Source organism: Oncorhynchus keta, unplaced genomic scaffold (assembly GCF_023373465.1).
Source record: "Oncorhynchus keta strain PuntledgeMale-10-30-2019 unplaced genomic scaffold, Oket_V2 Un_contig_4398_pilon_pilon, whole genome shotgun sequence".
Lineage (NCBI taxonomy): Eukaryota > Metazoa > Chordata > Actinopteri > Salmoniformes > Salmonidae > Oncorhynchus > Oncorhynchus keta.
The window spans coordinates 64,092-79,672 of NW_026287752.1; the positions used below are offsets into that span (position 1 = coordinate 64,092).

At 47.1% G+C, this 15,581-nt stretch overlaps 1 protein-coding gene and 1 long non-coding RNA gene across 9 annotated transcripts; one reads left to right on the forward strand and one right to left on the reverse strand.

The window, feature by feature from the left end:
• Positions 1-924: 924 nt before the first annotated feature.
• LOC127924660 (uncharacterized) lies at positions 925-9,638 on the reverse strand. The gene is made up of 4 exons (XM_052509378.1): positions 9,096-9,638; positions 8,535-8,632; positions 1,959-2,227; positions 925-1,790 (listed from the first exon to the last, which is right to left on the reverse strand). Exons 1-3 carry the CDS (start codon positions 9,412-9,414, stop codon positions 2,042-2,044), a joined length of 603 nt encoding a protein of 200 aa, XP_052365338.1. The 5' UTR covers positions 9,415-9,638; the 3' UTR covers positions 925-1,790; positions 1,959-2,041.
• Positions 2,881-5,861, forward strand: LOC127924661 (uncharacterized). Of its 8 annotated transcripts, none has more exons than XR_008118541.1 (6): positions 2,881-3,018; positions 3,346-3,502; positions 3,893-3,937; positions 4,592-4,664; positions 4,734-4,985; positions 5,170-5,426. It is a non-coding gene; the product is annotated as an uncharacterized LOC127924661 (long non-coding RNA). The 8 variants fall into 8 exon arrangements; XR_008118542.1 differs by having other exon boundaries at positions 3,346-3,446; positions 5,170-5,425; XR_008118545.1 differs by lacking the exon at positions 2,881-3,018 and adding an exon at positions 3,130-3,190 and having other exon boundaries at positions 5,170-5,440.
• Positions 9,639-15,581: the final 5,943 nt, after the last annotated feature.

Here is a 15,581-nt window from a genome sequence, read left to right on the forward strand (position 1 = left end):
GTTGGTAAAGATTGAAAAAAGAAGGTGCCAAACAGCTGCCCTGGGGAATTCCTGATTCTACCTTGATGTTGTTGTACAGGCTTCCATTAAAGAACACTCTCTGTGTTCTGTTAGACAGGTAGCTCTGGTGCGGCAGGTAGCCTAGCGGTTAGAGCGGTAGGACAGTAACAGAGAGATTGCTGGATATTATCCCTGAGCTGACAAGGTAAAACTCTGTCCTTCTGTCCCTGAACAAGGCAGTCCTAGGCAGTCATTGAAAATAAGAATTTGTTCTTAACTGACTTGCCTAGTTAAATAAAGGTTCGCTTTAAAAAATGTTTTAAAAAAATACTCTTTATCCACAATACAGCAGGGGGTGTAAAGCCATACGTTTTTGTCAGCAGCAGACTATGATCGATAATGTCAAAAGTCTAACAAAACAGCCCCAACAATATTTTTATCATCAATTCCTCTCAGCCAATCAGTCATTTGTAAGTGCTGTGCTTGTTGAATGTCCTTCCCTATAAGCTGAAAGTCTATATTTGTTTACTGTAAAATAGCATGTATCTGGTCAAACTGTTTTTTTCCAAAAATGTAAGTGTTGGTAACAGGCTGATTGGTCAGCTATTTAAGCCAGTAAAGGGAGCTTTACTATTCTTGGGTAGTGGAATGACTTCAGCTTCCCTCCAGGCCTGAGGGAACACACTTTCTAGTAGGCTTAAATTAAAGACAAGGCAAATAGGAATGGCAATATCGGCCGCTATTATCCTCAATTTTCCATCCACGTTGTCAGACACCAGTGACTTGTCATTGTTGATTTTTTTGCCCAAATGTTTCCATTGATGCAAAGATTTTTACAATCCTTCTTCATGTCATTTAATTTTTGTTTCATAGTTTCATACTTTCTTATTCAGTTTAGTCAAATGATTTCTCAATTTGCAATAGGTTTGCCAATCAGTTATTCAGCCAGAACTATATGCCATCTCTTTTGCCTCCCTCTTCATCATACCATTTTTAAATTCCTCATCAATCCATGTGGATTTAACAGTTTTTACAGTCATTTTCTTAATGGGTGCTGCTTATTAGTAACTGGGATAAGCAGTTTCAAATGTGTCAAGGGCAGCGTCTGGTTGCTCATCATTACACACCACAGACCAACAAATATTATTTACATCAACAACATAGGAATCACTACAAAAAAATTGTATGACCTCTTGTACACAGTATTAGTCCCAGCCGTTGGAACAGTGGTTTTCCTAGACATGGCTCCTATATTGTGATCACTACATCTGATGGATCTGGATACTGCTTTAAAACCCATTTCTGCAGCATTAGTAAAGATATGATCAAACCATGTTGATGATTTCATTCCTCTACTGTTTGTAACTACCCTGGTAGGTTGATTGATAACCTGAACAAGGTTGCCGGCACTGGTTACAGTTTGAAGCTTTTGCATGAGTAGGCAGCCTGATCACAGCTTTTCTTCAGTACTAGTTAATTAATTACCAAAGTCTTGAGTTTAGTTTGCCTGTTCTACAGTCTTGTAAAGATAGGGGCGTTGACTGGGACAGGCAATGTAACATCCATAATGTTTTATGGAAAAGTTTTTGTAAAACAAGCACCTTACATCAGATCATCTTGAAACTTTCTCTCTAAAGCTAACTTTCATCAAGGTTTTATATGGTCTATTGGTTTCTCTCTAAATCTAATTTTAATCAAGGTTTTATATGGTCTATTGGTTTCTCTCTTTTCATTGGCAGAATCCTTTTTCAGTGTTATGATATTCATAACATCCATATCCACCAGTCTATCTTCCTGTCAACTAACAGAACTCTGCTGGTTGTCCTGGTAACAGATACCAGTCCACCTTCCTGTCAACTAACAAAACTCTGCTGGTTGTCCTGGTAACAGATACCAGTCCACCTTCCTGTCAACTAACAAAACTCTGCTGGTTGTCCTGGTAACAGATACCAGTCCACCTTCCTGTCAACTAACAGAACTCTGCTGGTTGTCCTGGTAACAGATACCAGTGGGCAGATCTATTGTATTTGTTCAAACTAAACTACTTACTTTGATGTGTCAAATCTGATCCTTTCTTCTCTGCTCCTCTTCTCACAGTTCCACTCAGCCCCGTTGTTTTCCTGCAGTCCACCAGCAGCACAGACAACCTCTTCATACCCAGCAGTAAGGTGCTACCGGGAGAGGCACGCCACGGGGACTCCGGGAGGGAGGAAGGGCTAGCGTTGTCCTGGTAACCATAAAGAGGGGACACAGACACATATCATTATGGATGCTGATGTCACTGTTGTCATAAAGTGCCTTACAGAAATCCAGCCCCTGATAGAGCAAGCTGTATGCTAGACCAAGCTGGTCTATCGACGTCACCGCACGAAGAGGCAAAAACAGACTTACCTCCATCGCGACGCACCCCCCCCACCCCAAGGCTAACTTTCTAGCCACTGCTATCTGCTTGCTAACCCGGTCTGCTAACTGCTAAACTGCCGGGCCCAGGTCTGCTAACTGCTAGCCCTTGCTAACTGCTTGCTTGCTAACCAGGTCTGCTAACTGCTCAAACTTTTTGCCCAGTCTGCTAACTGCTAGTCCTTGCTAACTGCTTGCCAGCTAACCAGGTCTGCTAACTGCTAGCTTGCCTGGTCTGCTAACTGCTAGCTTGCCTGGTCTGCTAACTGCTTGCTTGCTAACCAGGTCAGCTAACTGCTAGCTTGCTAACCAGGTCTGCTAACTGCTAGCCCTTGCTAACTGCTTGCTTGCTAACCAGGTCTGCTAACTGCCAGGTCTGCTAACTGCTAGCTTGCCTGCCCGGTCTGCTAACTGCTAGCCCTTGCTAGCCCTTGCTAACTGCTTGCTTGCTAGCCCGGTCTGCTAACTGCTAGCTTGTCTGCCCAGTCTGCTAACTGCTAGTCCTTGCTAACTGCTTGCTTGCTAACCAGGTCTGCTAACTGCTAGCTTGTCTGCCCGGTCTGCTAACTGCTAGCCCTTGCTAACTGCTTGCTTGCTAACTGCTTGCTTGCTAACCAGGTCTGCTAACTGCTTAGCTTGCCTATACCAGGTCTGCTAACTGCTAGCCCCTGCTAACTGCTTATTTGCTAACCAGGTCTGCTAACTGCTACTTGCCTGCCCAGCTAACTGCTAGCTTGCCTGCCCGGTCTGCTAACTGCTAGCCCTTGCTAACTGCTTGCTTGCTAACCAGGTCTGCTAACTGCTAGCTTGCCTGCCCGGCCTGCTAACTGCTAGCTTGCCTGGTCTACTAGCTGCTAGCTTGTTTAGCTCCGGCCTACTAACTGTTAGCTTGTCTGCCCAGTCTGCTAACTGCTAGTCCTTGCTAACTGCTTGCTTGCTAACCAGGTCTGCTAACTGCTAGCTTGTCTGCCCGGTCTGCTAACTGCTAGCCCTTGCTAACTGCTTGCTTGCTAACCCGGTCTGCTAACTGCTAGCTTGCCTGCCCGGTCTGCTAACTGCTAGCTTGCCTGCCCGGTCTGCTAACTGCTAGCTTGCCTGCCCGGTCTGCTAACTGCTAGCCCTTGCTAACTGCTTGCTAACCGGTCTGCTAACTGCTAGCTTGCCTGCCCGGCCTGCTAACTGCTAGCCCTCTAGGTTTTAACTGCTTGCTTGCTAACCTAAGGTCTTGCTAACTGCTTGCTTGCCTCCCTTGCTAGCTTTTGCTAACTGCCGGTTGCTAACTGCTAGCTTGCTAACCTTGGTCTGCTAACTGCTAGCTTGCCTGCCCGGTCTGCTAACTGCTAGCTTGCCTGCCCGATCTGCTAACTGCTTGCTTGCTAACCAGGTCTGCTAACTGCTAGCTTGCCTGCCCGGCCTGCTAACTGCTAGCTTGCCTGGTCTGCTTACTGCTAGCCCTTGCTAACTGCTTGCTTGCTAACTGCTTGCTTGCTAGGTCTGCTAACTGCTAGTCCTTGCTAACTGCTTGCTTGCTAACCAGGTCTCCCTTGCTAACTGCTTGCTTGCTAACCCGGTCTGCTAACTGCTAGCTTGCCTGCCCGGTCTGCTAACTGCCAGCTTGCCTGCCAGGTCTGCTAACTGCTAGCTTGTCTGCCCGGTCTGCTAACTGCTTGCTTGCTTGCTTGCTTGCTAACCCGGTCTGCTAACTGCTAGCTTGCCTGGTCTGCTAACTGCTTGCTTGCTAACCAGGTCTGCTAACTGCTAGCTTGCCTGGTCTGCTAACTGCTAGCCCTTGCTAACTGCTTGCTTGCTAACTGCTTGCTTGCTAACCCGGTCTGCTAACTGCTAGCTTGCCTGGTCTGCTAACGCTTGCTTGCTAACCCGGTCTGCTAACTGCTAGCTTGCCTGGTCTGCTAACTGCTAACTGCTGCTTGCTGCCCTCTGCTAACTGCTTGCTTGCTAACCCGGTCTGCTAACTGCTAGCTTGTCTGCCCGGTCTGCTAACTGCTAGCCCTTGCTAACTGCTTGCTTGCTAACCAGGTCTGCTAACTGCTAGCTTGCCTGGTCTGCTAACTGCTTGCTTGCTAACCCGGTCTGCTAACTGCTAGCTTGCCTGGTCTGCTAACTGCTAGCCCTTGCTAACTGCTTGCTTCTGCCCTTGCTAACTGCTTGCTTGCTAACCCTTGCTAACCAGGTCTGCTAACTGCTAGCTTGCTAACCCGGTCTGCTAACTGCTAGCCCTTGCTAACTGCTTGCTTGCTAACCCGGTCTGCTAACTGCTAGCTTGCCTGGTCTGCTAACTGCTAGCCCTTGCTAACTGCTTGCTTGCTAACCAGGTCTGCTAACTGCTAGCTTGCTAGCCCTTGCTAACTGCTTGCTTGCGAGCCCTTGCTAACTGCTTGCTTGCTAACCCGGTCTGCTAACTGCTAGCTTGATTGCCCAGTCTGCTAACTGCTAGTCCTTGCTAACTGCTTGCTTGCTAACCAGGTCTGCTAACTGCGAGCTTGTCTGCCCGGTCTGCTAACTGCTAGCTTGTCTGCCCGGTCTGCTAACTGCTAGTCCTTGCTAACTGCTTGCTTGCTAACCAGGTCTGCTAACTGCTAGCTTGTCTGCCCGGTCTGCTAACTGCTAGCTTGCCTGCCCGGCCTGCTAACTGCTAGCTTGCCCTGGTCTACTAGCTGCTAGCTTGTTTAGCTCCGGCCTACTAACTGTTAGCTTGTCTGCCCAGTCTGCTAACTGCTAGTCCTTGCTAACTGCTTGCTTGCTAACCAGGTCTGCTAACTGCTAGCTTGTCTGCCCGGTCTGCTAACTGCTAGCCCTTGCTAACTGCTTGCTTGCTAACCCGGTCTGCTAACTGCTAGCTTGCTAACCCGGTCTGCTAACTGCTAGCTTGCCTGCCCGGTCTGCTAACTGCTAGCTTGCCTGCCCGATCTGCTAACTGCTAGCCCTTGCTAACTGCTTGCTTGCTAACCAGGTCTGCTAACTGCTAGCTTGTCTGCCCGGTCTGCTAACTGCTAGCCCTTGCTAACTGCTTGCTTGCTAACTGCTTGCTTGCTTGCCCAGTCTGCTAACTGCTAGCCCTTGCTAACTGCTTGCTTGCTAACCAGGTCTGCTAACTGCGAGCTTGTCTGCCCGGTCTGCTAACTGCTAGCTTGTCTGCCCGGTCTGCTAACTGCTAGTCCTTGCTAACTGCTTGCTTGCTAACTGCTTGCTTGCTAACCAGGTCTGCTAACTGCTAGCTTGCCTGCCCGGTCTGCTAACTGCTAGCTTGCCTGCCCGGCCTGCTAACTGCTTGCTTGCCCTGGTCTACTAGCTGCTAGCTTGTTTAGCTCCGGCCTACTAACTGTTAGCTTGTCTGCCCAGTCTGCTAACTGCTAGTCCTTGCTAACTGCTTGCTTGCTAACCAGGTCTGCTAACTGCTAGCTTGTCTGCCCGGTCTGCTAACTGCTAGCCCTTGCTAACTGCTTGCTAACCAGGTCTGCTAACTGCTAGCTTGCCTGCCCGGCCTGCTAACTGCTAGCTTGCCTGGTCTGCTAACCTAGCCCTTGCTAACTGCTTGCTTGCTAACTGCTAACTGCTAGTCCTGCTAACTGCTAGCTTGCTAACCAGGTCTCCCTTGCTAACTGCTTGCTTGCTAACCCGGTCTGCTAACTGCTAGCTTGCTAACCCTGGTCTGCTAACTGCTAGCTTGCTAACCCAGGTCTGCTAACTGCTAGCTTGTCTGCCCGATCTGCTAACTGCTAGCCCTTGCTAACTGCTTGCTTGCTAACCAGGTCTGCTAACTGCTAGCTTGCCTGCCCGGCCTGCTAACTGCTAGCTTGCCTGGTCTGCTAACTGCTAGCCCTTGCTAACTGCTTGCTTGCTAACTGCTTGCTTGCTAGGTCTGCTAACTGCTAGTCCTTGCTAACTGCTTGCTTGCTAACCAGGTCTCCCTTGCTAACTGCTTGCTTGCTAACCCGGTCTGCTAACTGCTAGCTTGCCTGCCCGGTCTGCTAACTGCTAGCTTGCTGGTAACCCGGTCTGCTAAAGCTTGTCTGCCCGGTCTGCTAACTGCTTGCTTGCTAACTGCTTGCTTGCTAACCCGGTCTGCTAACTGCTAGCTTGCCTGGTCTGCTAACTGCTTGCTTGCTAACCCGGTCTGCTAACTGCTAGCTTGCCTGGTCTGCTAACTGCTAGCCCTTGCTAACTGCTTGCTTGCTAGCCCTTGCTAACTGCTTGCTTGCTAGCCCGGTCTGCTAACTGCTAGCTTGCCTGGTCTGCTAACTGCTTGCTTGCTAACCCGGTCTGCTAACTGCTAGCTTGCCTGGTCTGCTAACTGCTAGCCCTTGCTAACTGCTTGCTTGCTAGCCCTTGCTAACTGCTGCTTGCTAACCCGGTCTGCTAACTGCTAGCTTGTCTGCCCAGTCTGCTAACTGCTAGTCCTTGCTAACTGCTTGCTTGCTAACCCAGGTCTGCTAACTGCTAGCTTGCCTGGTCTGCTAACTGCTTGCTTGCTAACCCGGTCTGCTAACTGCTAGCTTGCCTGGCCTGCTAACTGCTGCCCTTGCTAACTGCTTGCTTGCTAGCCCTTGCTAACTGCTTGCTTGCTAGCCCTTGCTAACTGCTTGCTTGCTAGCCCTTAGCTAACTCTGCTGGCTAACCCAGGTCTGCTAACTGCTAGTCCTTGCTAACTGCTTGCTTAGCTAACCCGGTCTGCTAACTGCTAGCTTGCCTGGTTGCTAACTGTTTAGCCCTTGCTAACTGCTTATTGCTAACCAGGTCTGCTAACTGCTAGCTTGTCTGCCCACCAATCTGCTAACTGCTAGCCCTTTAACTGCTTGCTTGCTGAGCCAGGAGACTAACTGCTTGCTTGCTAACCCGGTCTGCTAACTGCAAGCTCTGATTGCCCAGTCTGCTAACTGCTAGTCCTTGCTAACTGCTTGCTAACCAGGTCTGCTAACTGCGAGCTTGTCTGCCCGGTCTGCTAACTGCAGCTTGTCTGCCCGGTCTGCTAATGCTAGTCCTTGCTAACTGCTATGCTTGCTAACCAGGTCTGCTTTTGCAGCTTGTCTGTATCTGCTAACTGCTACCTTGCCTGCCCGGCCTGCTAACTGCTAGCTTGCCCTGGTCTACTAGCTGCTAGCTTGTTTAGCTCCGGCCTACTAACTGTTAGCTTGTCTGCGAGTCTGCTAACTGCTAGCCCTTGCTAACTCTTGCTTAGCTAACCCGGTCTGCTAACTGCTAGCTTGCTCCCCCAGTCTGCTAACTGCTAGCTTGTCTGCCCGGTCTGCTAACTGCTAGCCCTTGCTAACTGCTTGCTTCAGCCCTTGCTAACTGTAATGCGCTATTACCCGGTCTGCTAACTGCTTTTGCCCAGTCTGCTAACTGCTAGTCCTTGCTATTGCTTGCTTGCTAACCAGGTCTGCTAACTGCGAGCTTGTCTGCCCGGTCTGCTAACTTTAGCTTGTCTGCCCGGTTGCTAACTGCTAGTCCTTGCTAACTGCTGCTGGTTAAATAAGGTCTGCTAACTGCTACTTTTTAAAAGTCTGCTAACTGCTAGCTTGCCTGCCATAGAGGGGCCTGCTAACTGCTAGCTTGCCCTGGTCACTAGCTGACTAGCTTGTTTAGCACAGCCTACTAACTGCTTAGCTTGTCTGACCAAGTCTGCTAACTGCTAGCCCAGACCAAGCTGTATGCTAACCCGGTCTGCTGTAGCTTGCTAGACCAGACCAACTGCTAGCTTGCCTGCCCGGTCTGTATGCTAGACCAGACCAAGCTGTAATGCTAGACCAGACCAAGCTGTATGCTAGACCAGACCAAGCTGTATGCTAGACCAGACCAAGCTGTATGCTAGACCAGACCAAGCTGTATGCTAGGCCAGACCAAGCTGTATGCTAGGCCAGACCAAGCTGTATGCTAGGCCAGACCAAGCTGTATGCTAGGCCAGACCAAGCTGTATGCTAGGCCAGACCAAGCTGTATGCTAGGCCAGACCAAGCTGTATGCTAGGCCAGACCAAGCTGTATGCTAGGCCAGACCAAGCTGTATGCTAGGCCAGACCAAGCTGTATGCTAGACCAGACCAAGCTGTATGCTAGACCAGACCAAGCTGTATGCTAGACCAGACCAAGCTGTATGCTAGACCAGACCAAAGCTGTACCATCTGGTGTTCTGATGTGGAGAGACTTTCCTCTGCCTCGTCAGCATCAGGATGTTGTTGAGGCTCCCCAGAGGATCCACAATAGCCATGTCTCTCTCCTGTGTGAACGAGAACATCAAACAGATGGTAAACTTATGACCATCTACTGCAATCACAGAGTCTTACAAGAGGCATGAATATGTATAAGAAAAGGGCCTATAATGGCCAGTTTCCTCATGATTTCCTAAGATATTGTTTGTGTTGCAAATGTAAAAAGGGTCTTTCCACGAAAAGGGTGTCTTTTGCGTCCCTTTGACAATTTAAGTAGAAATTATGCACCAATGTTGAATTCGAAAAGCCTGTTAGATGAAGTGCACTTTAACGTGGACTACATGGATATTTCAATAAATCTAATAGAAAAGTCACAAAAAATATATGTACCAAGGACGGATAGCACCTTTAACAATGTATTGAGTACTGAACAACGTATTAAATTGTAGAACTTCATTAGAATGCCCCTTTCAAACCCCACATTAGTTCAAGAAATGCATATTTAGTGCCCGTTTTTAAGTCAGTGCTCACTGGTCTTACTCGAATCTTCAGCCTCATCCTTTTTCACTCCCAAAACGTCTTCCTCCTCCACTTTAATTGAGATAGCCTCCTCTTCCTCTTTTACTCCAAAAGGTTCTTCCTCTTCAAAAATTACGGCATCTTCCTCCTTTTTGATTCTGAAAGCTTCTACCTCCTCCTCTTCCACAACCTCGTTCCCATATTCCTCTTTCACTGTAATATCATCCTCTTCTTTCAATGTGATAGACTCCTCTTCCTCCCTTTTCATCCTGAAAGCTTCTTCCTCTCCTTTCACCAGAGCTTCTTTCTCCGTCGAGATTAGTGAGCTCATGTTCCGGGCGATTAGCCTAGTGCAATATCAATGTACCACATTAGCTAATTTAACAAGCAATCTACGTTTCAATGAACGAGTTGATATGTACACAGAATTGTGTTTAAAACACTAAGAGTAATATACACAAGATTACTCTTAAACACTTCAATATTTCGGTTTAATGTTCGCTAGCAAACCACCACGTTGGTTGAATAAGAAGCCTTTGTCGCTGTTGAAGAAGCCTCCAGTTCCGTCCACTGGATTGTACGTCACGCAAGAAGCATCACCAGAAATACTCATATCGCCATCTGCTGACTGGAGTGGGTAACGCAGTTTGGAAAGAATAAATAAAAACACATAATAACACCTCACATAATGGTGCCCAAAATCAATTAAAATGGTGCCCAAAATCAAGGAAAACTTCTCACTCAGTTGCATACATAACATGAAGCAGTGCCCACATTGCAAAAGGTAACATGGACAGATACGGCTCTACCTGTGTAGAGCACATGCCCCTTTGCCCTTCCAGTCTCTAAAGTGACATGGACAGATAGGACTCTACCTGTGTAGAGCACATGCCCCTTTACCCTTCCAGTCTCTAAAGTGACATGGTATAATTTGTATTCATTTTTTGTCATAGTTATTCTGAACCATCTGCCTGAAAATTGTCGTTAAATTTGCCTATGTGATTTGTATTTTCCTTTTTTGAAGATTAAACAGCCAGGAAATGCCCCTGAGTGCAGTCTACCACTATGTGTAGCTGTTAGCGATGATGCTAATGATCCACTATGTGTAGCTGTTAGCGATGATGCTAATGATCCACTATGTGTAGCTGTTAGCGATGATGCTAATGACAACCATCTTCTGGTTGATGGAAAAGACAGATTAAACAGCCAGGAAATGCCCCTGTCTGAGTGCAGTCTACCACTATGTGTAGCTGTTAGCGATGATGCTAATGATCCACTATGTGTAGCTGTTAGCGATGATGCTAATGATCCACTATGTGTAGCTGTTAGCGATGATGCTAATGACAACCATCTTCTGGTTGATCGAAAAACCAGATTAAACAGCCAGGAAATGCCCCTGTCTGAGTGCAGTTTACCACTATGTGTAGCTGTTAGCGATGATGCTAATGATCCACTATGTGTAACTGTTAGCGATGATGCTAATGATCCACTATGTGTAGCTGTTAGCGATGATGCTAATGATCCACTATGTGTAGCTGTTAGCGATGATGCTAATGATCCACTATGTGTAGCTGTTAGCGATGATGCTAATGACAACCATCTTCTGGTTGACGGAATAGCTTTCCCACAAACCTTGTCAATTAAATGTTAGCTACAAAGTAGTCTATGCCTACCTGGCAGAATGATATCATGGTTATTAGCATCAATCCAGTTGTGATTTGTTCAGCAGACTCTGCGATCACTTGTGTGCTACAGAGACACCACTTACCAAGCAAGGCTCTTGTGTGCTACAGACACACCACTTACCAAGCAAGGCTCTTGTGTGCTACAGAGACACCACTTACCAAGCAAGGCTCTTGTGTGCTACAGAGACACCACTTACCAAGCAAGGCTCTTGTGTGCTACAGAGACACCACTAACCAAGCAAGGCTCTTGTGTGCTACAGAGACACCACTTACCAAGCAAGGCTCTTGTGTGCTACAGAGACACCACTTACCAAGCAAGGCTCTTGTGTGCTACAGAGACACCACTAACCAAGCAAGGCTCTTGTGTGCTACAGAGACACCACTAACCAAGCAAGGCTCTTGTGTGCTACAGAGACACCACTTACCAAGCAAGGCTCTTGTGTGCTACAGAGACACCACTTACCAAGCAAGGCTCTTGTGTGCTACAGAATCACCACTTACCAAGCAAGGCTCTTGTGTGCTACAGAGACACCACTAACCAAGCAAGGCTCTTGTGTGCTACAGAGACACCACTTACCAAGCAAGGCTCTTGTGTGCTACAGAGACACCACTTACCAAGCAAGGCTCTTGTGTGCTACAGAGACACCACTAACCAAGCAAGGCTCTTGTGTGCTACAGAGACACCACTAACCAAGCAAGGCTCTTGTGTGCTACAGAGACACCACTTACCAAGCAAGGCTCTTGTGTGCTACAGAGACACCACTTACCAAGCAAGGCTCTTGTGTGCTACAGAATCACCACTTACCAAGCAAGGCTCTTGTGTGCTACAGAGACACCACTAACCAAGCAAGGCTCTTGTGTGCTACAGAGACACCACTAACCAATCAAGGCTCTTGTGTGCTACAGAGACACCACTAACCAAGCAAGGCTCTTGTGTGCTACAGAGACACCACTAACCAAGCAAGGCTCTTGTGTGCTACAGAGACACCACTTACCAAGCAAGGCTCTTGTGTGCTACAGAGACACCACTTACCAAGCAAGGCTCTTGCTGGTGCCACTTCAATTAAAGGGTATCTACACACAAAAATGAAAATGTCTTAGTTTTTTTTTAGACTTCAAAAGTGTTCTCCTGATGTGGTTTAAGTGTTGTTGTGGACTTAGAACATCCAATGTTGTTGTTATTGTATTAACAGTGTGATTTAGAGAGCGAAAACCAGACATACAGGGACAAGTCAGAAATCTGGAAAAACTAAACGGAGAAAATGGAATTAGGTTAAAAAAAATGAGATGGAGATGTTATAGAGCCCTACATATTCTATACATTTCCTCTCATTACTGGATTGTCTAGGGATAGTGTAGACTAACAGCTGTATCCTGAAGTGACCTTTAACCTTTTTGAAATCGAACACGATTAACAAGAAGTTAAACTTTAATTTGGTGTATTGCACTTGTGAATGTATGAAAGTTAAATAATCCCAAAAATGTTTTTGAATTTCGAGCTCTGCCATTTCAGTGGATGTTGTCTAGGGGTTCCGAGCCTAAATGAATTTCATGCTCTGCCATTTCAGTGGATGTTGTCTAGGGGTTCCTAGCCTAAATGAATTTCATGCTCTGCCATTTCAGGGGATGTTGTCTAGGGGTTCCGAGCCTAAATGAATTTCACGCTCTGCCATTTCAGTGGATGTTGTCTAGGGGTTCCGAGCCTAAATGAATTCCATGCTCTGCCATTTCAGTGGATGTTGTCTAGGGGTTCCGAGCCTAAATGAATTCCATGCTCTGCCATTTCAGTGGATGTTGTCTAGGGGTTCCGAGCCTAAATGAATTTCATGCTCTGCCATTTCAGTGGATGTTGTCTAGGGGTTCCTAGCCTAAATGAATTTCATGCTCTGCCATTTCAGTGGATGTTGTCTAGGGGTTCCTAGCCTAAATGAATTCCATGCTCTGCCATTTCAGTGGATGTTGTCTAGGGGTTCCGAGCCTAAATGAATTTCATGCTCTGCCATTTCAGTGGATGTTGTCTAGGGGTTCCTAGCCTAAATGAATTTCATGCTCTGCCATTTCAGTGGATGTTGTCTAGGGGTTCCTAGCCTAAATGAATTTCATGCTCTGCCATTTCAGCGGATGTTGTCTAGGGGTTCCTAGCCTAAATGAATTTCATGCTCTGCCATTTCAGTGGATGTTGTCTAGGGGTTCCTAGCCTAAATGAATTCCATGCTCTGCCATTTCAGTGGATGTTGTCTAGGGGTTCCTAGCCTAAATGAATTCCATGCTCTGCCATTTCAGTGGATGTTGTCTAGGGGTTCCTAGCCTAAATGAATTCCATGCTCTGCCATTTCAGTGGATGTTGTCTAGGGGTTCCTCGCCTAAATGAATTCCATGCTCTGCCATTTCAGTGGATGTTGTCTAGGGGTTCCTAGCCTAAATGAATTTCATGCTCTGCCATTTCAGCGGATGTTGTCTAGGGGTTCCTAGCCTAAATGAATTTCATGCTCTGCCATTTCAGCGGATGTTGTCTAGGGGTTCCTAGCCTAAATGAATTTCATGCTCTGCCATTTCAGCGGATGTTGTCTAGGGGTTCCGAGCCTAAATGAATTTCATGCTCTGCCATTTCAGCGGATGTTGTCTAGGGGTTCCGAGCCTAAATGAATTTCATGCTCTGCCATTTCAGTGGATGTTGTCTAGGGGTTCCGAGCCTAAATGAATTTCATGCTCTGCCATTTCAGCGGATGTTGTCTAGGGGTTCCTAGCCTAAATGAATTCCATGCTCTGCCATTTCAGTGGATGTTGTCTAGGGGTTCCTAGCCTAAATGAATTCCATGCTCTGCCATTTCAGTGGATGTTGTCTAGGGGTTCCTAGCCTAAATGAATTTCATGCTCTGCCATTTCAGTGGATGTTGTCTAGGGGTTCCTAGCCTAGCCTCTAGGGGTTCCTAACATTTACCTGGAGCTAACTCTGCAGACAGCACTACTGGGGGATTTGAAAAGTCACAGACAATTGATCAATAATATAATAATACTTTTAGCAAACATGTTAATTTTTTATTTTTTATTTACTATCTGCCGCAACTATGAGAATATAAAGGCCAAATATATGGCAAATAGAACGGGGTGGTCTTCAGAGATAGATGGGAGAGGTTTAGGGTAACTGAAGGATAGGACTGGATGGTCTTCAGAGATAGATGGGAGAGGTTTAGGGTAACTGAAGGATAGGACTGGATGGTCTTCAGAGATAGAGGGGAGTGGTTTAGGGTAACTGAAGGATAGGACTGGATGGTCTTCAGAGATAGATGGGAGAGGTTTAGGGTAACTGAAGGATAGGACTGGATGGTCTTCAGAGATAGATGGGATGGAGGTTTAGGGTAACTGAAGGATAGGACTGGATGGTCTTCAGAGATAGATGGGAGAGGTTTAGGGTAACTGAAGGATAGGACTGGATGGTCTTCAGAGATAGATGGGAGAGGTTTAGGGTGACTGAAGGATAGGATTAAAAACAAACTAAATATAACTATTGTATAATTCATTGTGTCTAAAATGTACATAGTATGTATGAGCTGGACGTAGAAGCCTAATAGTTGCTGTGCATTAGTTTCCTCCAATCAGGGAAGGGGTGGTAGGGTTAGTGGAAAACAAAGGGAAATATATGTTTCTACATACAGTGCCTTTGGAAAGTATTCAGGTTTTTAGAAATTATTACAAATGTATATATATTTAAACAGAAATAACATATTTACATAAGTATTCAGACCCTTTGCTATGAGAATCGAAATTGAGCTCAGGTGCATCTTGTTTCCATTAATCATCCTTGAGATGAGGTGGAAGGAATTGTCCGTAGAGGTCCGACACAGATATGGGGAAGGGAGACAAAACAATAATAATTCTGCCGCATTGAAGTTCCCAAAGAACACAGTGGCCTCCATCGTTCTTAAAAGGAGAGGTTTGGAACCACCAAGGCTCTTCCTAGAGCGGGCCGCCTGGCCAAACTGAGCAATCAGGGGAGAAGGGCCTTGGTCTGGGAGGTTACCTCTCTGAAGTTCCCAAAGAACACAGTGGCCTCCATCGTTCTTAAAGGAGAGGTTTGGAACCACCAAGGCTCTTCCTAGAGCGGGCCGCCTGGCCAAACTGAGCAATCAGGGGAGAAGGTCCTTGGTCTGGGAGGTTACCTCTCTGAAGTTCCCAAAGAACACAGTGGCCTCCATCGTTCTTAAAAGGAGAGGTTTGGAACCACCAAGTCTCTTCCTAGAGCGGGCCGCCTGGCCAAACTGAGCAATCAGGGGAGAAGGGCCTTGGTCTGGGAGGTTACCTCTCTGAAGTTCCCAAAGAACACAGTGGCCTCCATCGTTCTTAAAAGGAGAGGTTTGGAACCACCAAGGCTCTTCCTAGAGCGGGCCGCCTGGCCAAACTGAGCAATCAGGGGAGAAGGGCCTTGGTCTGGGAGGTTACCTCTCTGAAGTTCCCAAAGAACACAGTGGCCTCCATCGTTCTTAAAAGGAGAGGTTTGGAACCACCAAGTCTCTTCCTAGAGCGGGCCGCCTGGCCAAACTGAGCAATCAGGGGAGAAGGGCCTTGGTCTGGGAGGTTACCTCTCTGAAGTTCCCAAAGAACACAGTGGCCTCCATCGTTCTTAAAAGGAGAGGTTTGGAACCACCAAGGCTCTTCCTAGAGCGGGCCGCCTGGCCAAACTGAGCAATCAGGGGAGAAGGGCCTTGGTCTGGGAGGTTACCTCTCTGAAGTTCCCAAAGAACACAGTGGCCTCCATCGTTCTTAAAAGGAGAGGTTTGGAACCACCAAGGCTCTTCCTAGAGCGGGCCGCCTG